The sequence below is a fragment of the Capronia epimyces genome (genome assembly GCF_000585565.1).
Source record: "Capronia epimyces CBS 606.96 chromosome Unknown aczIQ-supercont1.11, whole genome shotgun sequence".
NCBI lineage: Eukaryota > Fungi > Ascomycota > Eurotiomycetes > Chaetothyriales > Herpotrichiellaceae > Capronia > Capronia epimyces.
In genome coordinates this window covers 361,846-372,477 of record NW_006912914.1, presented here as the reverse complement: position 1 = coordinate 372,477, position 10,632 = coordinate 361,846, and the positions used below count along the sequence as shown (strand labels likewise).

Genomic DNA, 10,632 nt, shown 5'->3' with positions numbered 1-10,632 from the left:
TTGCTTTCTCCTCTGGTGTTTTGTGAGGTTGGACCATGGAGGAGGAGTGTTAGATGACTCTCTATGGCTGACTCGACGTGAATGCGTTTTGGGGACACAATCAGACTGGGCAAGAGCGGAGCTTACGAGCCGGAGCCAGAGCCGGAGCCGGAGCTGGAGCCGAATGAGGTAGGGAGAGGAGGAAAATGGCAATAGAAGAAAACCCGTCTCGGACCATATTTCCACACCTCCCAGGTTCCAGGTTCCAGGTTCCAGGTTCCAGCCGGCTCCTCACGTAGGTAGGTAGTGAGTGCTGAGTGATTCCACCATTGCTTAACACGAACATTTCGACCCAAGCGATAGACCGAGTCCAATTACGATACGTAGATGTGGCTGCAGATGTAGATGCAGATGCCTGTCTCTGTCTAGCAGCTAGCTTCACGGCGTAATAGAAATAGAACTGGAAACAGAAACAGAAACAGAAACAGAAACTGTGACCGATCCCATGACCATAGTTAGATTGGATTTCGAGTCTTGCGGATGCCAGCCACCTACACTAGATGCCAGCCATCCATAGCTTCCGGATCGCGGCCATGGTCATTGTCGAAGAAAGAGCCAGAGCCAGAGCCAGAGCCAGAGCCAGAGCCAGAGCCTGCAAGCTCACCCACGCATGGAGACGGAAGATGGAAGATGGAAGATGGAGAAAAATCTACTTTGACTGAAACCCAGGTGAATCACCTAATAAGTATCAAATCAATGAAATCAATTCAATCTAAATCAAATAGAACAAGCAGCCAGCCAGCTACTCCAGTAGTTATATACCGGATCAGTAAGTAGAGTGGTGGACACTAGCCACTCCACTGGTTATATACCGGATCAGTAGTGGTGAACACTAGACAAGTCGACCAATGCGATGCGATGCGATGCGGTGCGAGTGGCGGGTGAAATTGAATCTGTCGTTAGGTCGTCGTATCGGTACTTGGCTTCGCTTCTCTTCCTTTCGATGCAGCTCCAGCATGTGTCTCCGCAGATCCTACGTAGATAGATCTGTAGCCGACCTCCCGAAGGTACATACACTCTGTACACATACTCTGTACTCTGTAAGAGGACGTTCCCGACCCGAGATCATTTCGCAGTAATTGTGGCTGCGGTCGTGGTTGTGGTTGCGATTTGGCGCATACCAGCGCTCTTGCTCCCCATAAAAGCTTCGTCAATGTGTGAGGAGCATGCCGAAGATCCATATGTGTACAGTATGTGCATAGAGTAGTAGTGCTCTGGTTAAGCTCCAGACGCATGACTGCGGCTCCAGGCCCTAGGCTCCCGCAAGGAAGATCATGGTCCGGCGCCTCCAAACGACATCTGGGTCATGATGGTGCAGAAAGGTTTCGGTCTCGTCGTGCTTCGAATCACGATGGAGGGCTCCTCCTCGTTGCCCTTCGGCCTGCGGATATGACGCTCGTCTGTAACATGCTTGCTGGTCTGTGTGGTCCTCCTGGTCGTTCTCCTCCCTGGTCATCTTTCGTCTCAGGCTTGGAGATTCCGCCAGCACATCATCTGAGCGGTGCGGTGCATATGCATGTGCATGCTCGGGCTCGGGCTCGGCCTTGTCTCCGGTTTGGGTCTCTGCCTTGGCTGCCAGATATACACTGCCAGTGGTGAATGGGGTTGAGCTCATCACATCATACCTCGAATCGACACGGTCGGGAAGGCGTGCTTGCTGAGCAGCGAATGTCGAGTAGGGATACGGGTACAGATAGGTGGGCTCCGAGTCAGGGTTCTTCTGCACGGCCGGAGCTGGATCTAGATCTTGTCCTTGTTCTTTGGCGCTGAGCCTGGAAGTGCCGCGTTCGGCGTCTGACGGCGAGGCGTGACCCTTGGAGCGGTGGACCACGAGCAGAAGACAAATCACGAGACAAAGAGGCAGCACATAGATTGTTTGCGATCCAAACCACTCCATGAGCGAGTTGTTCATCTGTGTCTTGCTGAAGCGGTGCCCTGCCATGCTGTAGCTGTAAGGAGTAGAGGGCTATGGGAGGAACGGTATGGGCAAAGTGGGAGTCTTCAAGGAGCTTTCAGGTACCCATCCATCTGCCACGTCATGTATGTGGAAGAGGAGAGGCAACAAAGCCTCTTAAACCAACAACGAGGGTGGGCACGCAGCCTACCTTTTCAGGTGCTTCTGCCAGTAAGGTACCTACCTCCCGAGTCCCGCGTCGTATCATGGCTTTCCCTCCCGTCGCATCTCGCAGCCACTGTAGGACTGACTTCACATGAAGAGGAGGTAAGAGGGTAAGGGGCGGGTCCCTTTGACGGGCCGGAATCAGCCTAACAGCGGAAGAGATCTGAGATACATACCCATACACCCGCATGGTTTGTTTGTTCTGCCGCAGAGGTCTTAATTTGGCGTGAGTCAACTCGCTTGACACAAGAAGCGTGCACGAGCTAGTACTCGGTCCTCCGTAAAGATGAATATGGCTGGCTGGGGCCACGAGAGATATTGAATCAAGCTTTGGCCTAGACTTCGCGTGGTTGAGCGCAAGCGAGTGCCAGTCAAAGGCGAGTATCTCCCGCATGGCGTATTTTCCGGGGTCACCGGTGCCACAAAGGTCGACTGTTTCAGCTTCGATGGTGTGGACACAGGCCGAAAAAGGAATTTCTGGGTGCGACGATGGCGTCGCTGGATCCAAGCGGCAGACGCTTCACTCCCCGTGCATACCCGGTACCTACGGCGTACATTACAGTCGAAGTCTCACAGAATGGAGAAAGAGAAGAGGCTGGGGGCGCGCCGAGAACCGACAAGACCCGAGTTTATTGCTCGTGTTCAGCTGGCACACCTCACGCCACAGTCGAGTCGAGGCCAGCATCGAACAACACATTGAATAAAGTGTAGATTTGACCGGAGTGTCCGTATCCGGACTTGTCAAACTCAACCATGTCTCTCCCCAGAAGCTGAAGCTTGACACAGAATCGCCTCCGTAGCGTCGTTGTCCTTACGTGAGTCGAATCGAAGTTTACGTGAATTCGTCGACTTGGTCGAGTATCCGTAGCAGTACTTTTTACCCAAATTGAGGCGATCGGCGGACTCGAGGACGAACGGAGGGGGCTGAGGGTGGGTGGATGGACATTGGACAGGGCAGGAAAAGTGAAATTGAGATGGAGATGCAGTTGAGGGCGCAGCTCAAAAGCAAATTTGTCACGACGAAAGGGGGGGAAGGTGGCACGGGAAGTGAGGGACTTGGGAGCTTGTCAGCCCAGCCCAGCCTGCGGCGTGGCCACATCTCTTTGGCTGTCTCCCAGAGGAGCCTCCTCGCTGCAAGAACGTCAGGAGGGTGATTGGGTGATGTAGGTAGTTACACAAGCTTTCCTCCATAATACATGCAGTGATGAAGGGACATCTCGTTATGTTGGACCGCAACAGACCGATGTTTGATCTGCGAGGACTCCATTCGTAACCGGTGAGTATTTTGGTATGGGTGTCAGCCTCAAATCTGATCCGCATTTTTCTAGTCCCAATGAAGATCTCCAGCTCCAGCGCCACCCTCTGCGGATCAGGCGCCTACGGCGCTGATGCCAAAGGGAGACATTTCCTTCGACAAAACACACCGGTCCCAGGAAGCCGGCGCACGCTTGCGGATTACGCAAAGGATAGTATCGGTACAGGCAACTCCTCACCCTCCTCCATCTGACACTCTTCAAAGATTCGTCAGATAGTCTTCAATCTCCTCCTTCGTCAGTTTCCGGAATCTCGGACCGACAGCTCCTTCGACACCCTCGTAGCCGAGTAAGTGGTTGGCTGGTTCGCCCACGATCCCGATCTCGACAGTGTCGCCGTTCATCTCCCCCTCGATCGTCTCCTTCAGCGTCAACAGCGCAATATGAATGGCGTCCTGGAAACAGACAGCGTCAGCTCAATCAACAGCTCGCAATCCTTCCGAGACCTTACCTCCAACTCCAAAGAATCGTTATATCTCTTCTCCAAGAAGGTCTTTGCACTCGTCGCACTCTTGCCAATGGCGGTAGCTTTCCACGGGAAATAACTCCCGCTGGGATCAACCTGGTATAAGCTGGGCCCCCCTTTCAGAATGCCACCGGTTTTCCTGCTGGCCAATTTTGCCTCGGCGTCGGTTTCGCCTTCTTTGGCTTCTGTCGTTTTCGGCTCAATGCCGTCGTCCCATCCAGCTATCAGCAAGCTCACACCGTATGGTCGCACACCGCCAGACTGCGTAGCTTCTTGCATCACCCTCGCCACATCTTGCACCAGTATTCGAGTCGGCGGATACTCGTTGTAGATCCGCTTGTAGTTTGTATGTGACACTTTTCGGGCTTTGTCGACGAGAACTCGGTAATCGGGGCCCATTCCGCTGTAGACCATTCCAATGTTGGGCGTGATGAGGGACACTTTCGACAACGACGGAGGGTCGATCAGAGGGGACGAGGATTTCTTCTCTGTTGCAAGGACAATGCCATTTGTCGCTGGGGTTCTGGGTGAGCAGGGCATCTTTTCCAAACTGATCGAAAGCATTGGTTAGGTACCTTTTATGCCTAATGACGTGACACCTTGGTTGACTGCGTTGAGGGCATATTCTAAAGGCACTCGTTAGCTTGGATGACGGATGATGGAGTCACTATAATCACCTATCTGAACGAGTTTCCCGCTGGACCAAGTTAGCAATCGTGGCTACGGGGTTGAGGCCAGCCATGAACCTACCTAGGCGAGAACGTCGTCAGTGAGAAGGAATATCGGTCTGCCATTGTGGCGAGGCGAATAAAGGTCGCGAAGGCCTTTCAGAATGCTGGGATATAGAGGGAAACGGAAATCGTCGAGAGGCTTTGGGAAGATCGAGGACGATGGACGGTACGGAGTAGTGAGTGGTACAATTGGTGCTTGGCTTAGATGCGCAGTGTCTCCGCGAGGCTGCAATATCAACGCGTCCTCTAGACAAAACTGCACTAACTACCGAGCTGGACTGAGATCACGCCGCTTTGACGGGTCCCTATACGTTTACCTCCCTCCCACCTCCTCTCTCATCCTCACCACCCTCGTTCTAAACATCGCCCCTGGTGTATGTTGCCGTGCTTGACTGTGCGCTCTCTTGCCAATAGGACCTATCACCCCTTTCACCCTTCGACTTTTATTCTACCCCATGTCGGATGCCCTATGACGGTGTGTTCTTGCCCAGGGAAGGACAGGAATCTATCAGATGTGTCATTGACCCGCTGGCTAGGTCTCTCGAAGACATTGAGCTGTTGATGAAAAGCACCTTGGACCAGGAACCATGGGATGTTGATATCAACGTTGTATATTTCAGATGAGATGAAAAATGGTACAAATACATTGATGCTGGCATCCGCCACCGAAGCTGAATCTCGGCGGTAAATGTAACGCTCATTCCTCCAATTCCAGCTCCGGATACTGTGGGAGCTGCCAGGTTTCCTTGTCATCCTTCATCAGCGCATTGACCAGGCGATCCATCCTCAGCCTCGACAGAATTGCCAGGACAAAGTAAGCTATGGTTAACCCAAGCTTGGAACGAAAGATGGCGAGATTCAGGGGAGGAAGTTGCTGAACTCGTTCCACGTAAGGTCGCAGCACCGTCTCATAAGATTCCAGTGCCGCGCCGACATTGTCACCATGTCTCGCGAGATCGCCCGCAAGCACGTATGCTCCGACGAGTGATGCCGTGGTCCTAAGCCTAGTCAAAACACTCGGGCAGTATCCGGCATCGCCTAGCAGAACAACTCGCCCTTTGGACCAAGTGTCCACTTTGACCTGTGCAACCGAGGTGGAATAGAAGTCATCGGTAGTCCGCATCTGGGCGAGGACTCGTTTGCTTCCCCAGCCGAAGTCCTGATATACGTTTCCCAGAGGTCTTTCTGTTTCTCAACCGGCTGTTGAACCATCTCCTTCAACTCCTCTGTCGTGGATACCGTCAGCATGGCCTGGGTAAAGTCCTTGTGCGCGCAGCGAAGCGACAGCACCTTGAGCCCTGGTCGAAGACAGCTTTTGAACAAGGTACTGTTGAACTCTTCCTCTGATTTTGGCATATGGAAGTATGCAACCGAGTAGCCCGTATACCTGAGCGTAGAATCGCAGTCCTTCTTGGGCTCCCATAGGATCCGCCGCGTCAGGGAGTTCTGGCCATCCGCACCGACAACAAGATCGTACTCGTCTGAAGAGCCGGTCGGAGAATACGACGTTGACCCGGGAGTCCAGCTGCGTCAACTCAATCGCATGCTTTCCGAAAAGGTACCGCAACCTCTGCGACTCTTTTCCCAAGGTTTTGGTGACGGTCGCTTTGCTCCCTTCATACAGCACCGCTACCAGGTCCTCCCTCATGATCTCGTATTCGCTCGTCACTCCTTTGGATCCTCTGCCGGCTTCGTTGACGCCGAATCTCGCCGAATCTCGCCGACTCTCGGCCTCTCGTGTCCACGAAAGTGAACGCCGTCTCATGTATGCTCCTTGCTCGCACCGCATCGAGCAGTCCCAGCCTCTTCATCAGAGGGGCACCATATGACTTCAGATCAAGCTGGGTTCCACCGGGACGGAATTTGGATGTTCTCTCGACTATAGTGATGTCGTGACCTTCTTGGGACCGAACGAGGAAGTTAGCGAGGGCTGTGCCGGCGATGCCAGCACCGTTGATCAGGATTTTCAGTGGCATTGCCGAAGAGCAATGAGCAGGGGCGTGGGATGAGACAACTGCTTTCTTCTCGTGGGAAATTCAACTTCTTGGAATCTCAACACCATCAATTACGAGACGCCTCGCCGATGTGGTACTCTTTATACGCTCGCCCACGGACGTATGCGAGCGCGGAGGTAGCGACGGACGTAAGCATCAGGGGTCTTGGAGCGGCTGTAAGCAGAGCGGGTGTAACAAACACCCACATGGTAACGGACCAACGGGTCTCGCTACGAAAGCCCCAGATCAGGCAGAAAGTATTCCAGGTCCAAGTCCCAAAGCGAGTTTTCCGGCACCCCGTCCAAAGTTGAGAACGTGACGCCCGCGTGGTCGTCATACGGCACCGGCTCCGTGCCGGCTTGTGTCTGCAACATATCGTGGCATAACCGCAGGCTATCCCGTGCTCCTTGTGCAATCATGAGCTCACATGGCACGCCTTCTTCCGTAGCTTCGGTTTGTGCCAGTATCATACTGAGAAACATGTGAGTCTTGACATTGGTGTCACCTTGGTGCATCCTCGCTACCGCCAAAGAGATCATATCCCTCACGGCTTGCTTGAGAAGCTCTCGGTGCTGGGCGTTGCGATGCAGTGTCCCCTCTCGACGCTGCACTGAAACTTGCGACAGAATCTCGCGGTCGATGATGGATGTTGCATACCATAATCCCTCGCGGAACAGCCCCCCTCCGGTAGCCATGATTCGTGAGAAGCCGTCGTCTGGTTCGGGAGAGACGATGGCCATAGCAACGTCTAGGTTGACTTTGAGAGAATAGTAGAACAACGGGTTGGCCTGCACCTTGCTGGCAAATAAACAGTGGAGGGGGATTAGAAATCGGCGGACGAAATAATCGATCAGATTCCGGTGGAATGGGGTCATACCCGAGTGGATGTTCTCTTGGCCGAATTTCCTGTATGCGCAATATGATTCAGTCACTTCCGCGCTCAGTGAAAGCGCGTCCTGGTAGGACAGTTCCGGTTTAAGGCCGCCGACTAGCTGGAGAATGCGGAGGCGTGTCGGCATCGAGTCAAGGAGGATAAGCTGTATGGAGGAACTAGTGTAGATGCTTCTCGGATGAGCCACCAGCTCGATCGTCGACCCATCAATCTCATCGTCGTTGCAGTTGGAAGGTGCTTCGGTGTCAAAATGGTCTAGGGAGATGATGGGCGCCATCGCCGAGTCCAGGGCCGACTGTATTGCCATCTCGAGCACCGTAGCCCAAAGCCGCCTCCGGAGTTCAGCCTGGAGTAACGACATCGTCGGGAGGTGTTTGGGATCGCGATGCAGCCCCATCTGCATGGTCAGACGAATCACCGACCCCATCAACACCCAAACAAGGTCGCCGCCAATTGAGAAGATCTGTCGGGCAGGGATCACCAAGCAGGAGACCTGGAGCCCGCTGACGTCCAGGCGATCTTTTTCCAGCGGGCCGGACAGCCATGCCTGAGCAGCATGAACCTATTGTTGTACCTTTTGTCGTAGACCCGCGGTGGCATTCCCATGGTCGTGTAGACTTGACCCTATGCTGATTACCAAGAGGATCATGAGACACTGACTGGCCGTGGCACTCTCGGGGTGGTCCTAGTATCTCTGGTACTCGGAACGAAACGAAGGCACGTGAACTATCCGATACACCGACTCGAAAGAGGTACAGTAGAGATCAACCATCGTGTCTGCCAGCTCGCGGGAGGGGGGGCGAAGATCCAAGCCCGCTCCGCCGAGAGACTTGCTGGGTCGCCCTGTCTTGAGACATTGGGCCAACACTTTGGTCTTGCGCAGGAGGTCCCCCATTTTCTTCAAGCATAGATTCAATCTTCGGCCCATGGAAGGAGTTCGCCTTGTCGTCATCGTCTGTTTCGCCGTGGCTAGCAAGGGGGCCGCCGCCAGCCGCGGAATAGCACGCCTTGATAAGGTCAAACTGGAGTCCAAGTCAGTGCAAAACAGCAGACGGACGTCACTGTAGGCCGTACCTCATCAGCCATGCCCACCCAGTAGCTCCATTTCAAGGTCCTGGTCTTGTAGAGGCTGACCCGCGTATCTGGATGTACCGGTTGGCGGTCAGTCAATTCCACTCCAGGCTCAGAGTGCGCAGGGACGAGACTCGTGGCCAGAGAATTCTCGAGATGCTGTATCCGTCGTAAAAGAGCGTGTACACTTGGCCGCTCATCTTCGGCACGGGTGGTTGGTGGGGACTGGGCTGTGGTGACTTCTGTCGGCCCCGCGGGTGCGGGTGCTGGAGTGGACTGAGATATGTCCGCTCCGGCGACGAGAAGCCTGGACGGCACTCGGCCCGTTTCGTTCACGATTCCATGTATGCGAGATTGTTGGCGTTGGGCACGAGAGGATGGGGTATCAACCGATGAGGAGACTGCTGCCTGGCCCTGCGTCCTGCTTTGGACGGGCTGCCGCTGGTTGGAGGTCTCGGGCGCGTCCCGAAAGACCTTGTGCACACACGGGATCGCGACGGAGACGCAATGTGAGCACGGATCTTGCCGATCGCACTTGATCTTTCGTCGCCTGCATTCCAGGCACGATAATGCCGGTCTTCGGCGCCGGCGAGGTCTCTCCATTGATGGCGTGCGGGAATTTGCAGGAGAGGACAAAGCCGGCGCTGCTCTCGGCCGTCAGAGAGTAGTAGGTGCGCTTGTCCTAGTCATCCGATCTTCTGGCTGGTGAGGTTCTGATGGCACACAAGAGATACACCGCGGTCAAGTGGTGGATGTTCATTAGGAAGAGCTGCACCTCTCGTCTGGCGGGGATCCTGGTCTGGATGTCGACACCAGGCCGCGAGTTGGCCGGTGACATCGGATTGGAAATCCTCCAAGGCGGCCATGGACTCTCAAGAAGGCCTAGGCACCTATCAGGTGCTTCGGTATCATGCCAGTGGTGGCTTGGAGGTGAGTTGATGGAGGAGGTGAAAGGACGAGCAACGAGGGGGCGCAGCTCGGCCATGTTGCCTGATCGGGTGGCCGCAGTCTAGGCAGGAGATGGCGATTACTGGATCTTTCATCTTTCGCAGGCATGGCGGGCACTACTTCAGCCTCAGGGCCTCTCAGTTCCTCGGAAAGATAGACGGTATGGATTCGCTAAACATCATTAATACAAATGGTGGACATGAGCGAGTAGAAGAGTGGGAAAGGGTCTGGAGCCATCGCCCGCTTCCCTTCGAAGGGGTCCTCGCTATGGACCACTTGCTACAGTGGTGAGTGGTTACCATACCATTTAGGTGCCATTTACTAATTATTAGTGCTGTCGACAGACCTGCTCAAGGTACCTAAATACTTTTATGTCGTAGTACCTATTAGTGCGCGATCGACCTGTTTTCAGCCGCACCAAAGCGTCCAGACGGTGGCGGACCAGAGACATATGTGCCCTGAAATCACCCTGTGTAAGATGTACCCGTACATCAAAAGAAAGAGCAGGTTTGCATCTACATCAACACTATCCGTACTCCCTACAGTGTACTGTACGGATATTCGACCTCGTGTTGCTGTAATTGCCAGTGCACACTGTACACGGTACGAGTACAGTCAGTGCCTGCGCCTGAGGAGCCCGGGCTGAACCCCTGAAGTGGGCCGCGGGAGGGAGACGAGAGAGGCGAAGGGGCCAGACCATTCTTTCGCTCGTTTAGCCATCAACGGCGTCTGTCATCAGCCAGCCTCACTCCGCTCTCGGACAACAGCATCCTCGCCAAAACAAAAACACACCTCGATGGACAGAATTTGGACTGCGACTCTTCCAAAAGCGATCATGGCGCACAGCGGTTGCGCTGTGGCTTGCATCAAGCCTGCTGAACTCGTCCTGGCTTGCGGGCGTTTTAAAGCAGAGTGGGAACCCGCTGGAGGGCATGTATTTCCCTGTATTTCCCACTTCCCATTTCTCACTTCCCGCAGCTGAAGTTGGGTTCGTCCAAGGCGTGCACTGGAGATACCTTACTGTATCCATACATTCAGAACCTTGTACCACCATCCACA

The 10,632-nt window shown here is 54.3% G+C and overlaps 4 protein-coding genes across 4 annotated transcripts; all 4 read right to left on the bottom strand.

Moving 5' to 3' along the window:
* Positions 1–1,291: 1,291 nt before the first annotated feature.
* On the bottom strand, positions 1,292–1,981 carry A1O3_10182 (uncharacterized protein; the record flags this gene model as incomplete). The annotated part of the gene is made up of 1 exon (XM_007740273.1): positions 1,292–1,981. The coding sequence occupies one exon, from the start codon at positions 1,979–1,981 to the stop codon at positions 1,292–1,294; it is 690 nt and encodes a 229-aa protein (XP_007738463.1).
* Positions 1,982–3,671: 1,690 nt separating this feature from the next.
* Positions 3,672–4,731, bottom strand: A1O3_10181 (proteasome subunit alpha type-2; the record flags this gene model as incomplete). The annotated part of the gene is made up of 5 exons (XM_007740272.1): positions 3,672–3,866; positions 3,923–4,452; positions 4,513–4,563; positions 4,615–4,634; positions 4,688–4,731. 5 exons carry the CDS (start codon positions 4,729–4,731, stop codon positions 3,672–3,674), a joined length of 840 nt encoding a protein of 279 aa, XP_007738462.1.
* Positions 4,732–5,365: 634 nt separating this feature from the next.
* On the bottom strand, positions 5,366–6,644 carry A1O3_10180 (uncharacterized protein; the record flags this gene model as incomplete). Its single annotated transcript, XM_007740271.1, has 3 exons — positions 5,366–5,666; positions 5,837–6,193; positions 6,394–6,644. The coding sequence occupies 3 exons, from the start codon at positions 6,642–6,644 to the stop codon at positions 5,366–5,368; spliced, it is 909 nt and encodes a 302-aa protein (XP_007738461.1).
* A 248-nt stretch (positions 6,645–6,892) lies between these two features.
* Positions 6,893–9,228, bottom strand: A1O3_10179 (uncharacterized protein; the record flags this gene model as incomplete). The annotated part of the gene is made up of 3 exons (XM_007740270.1): positions 6,893–8,101; positions 8,421–8,576; positions 8,629–9,228. The coding sequence occupies 3 exons, from the start codon at positions 9,226–9,228 to the stop codon at positions 6,893–6,895; spliced, it is 1,965 nt and encodes a 654-aa protein (XP_007738460.1).
* Between the last annotated feature and the right edge of the window lie 1,404 nt (positions 9,229–10,632).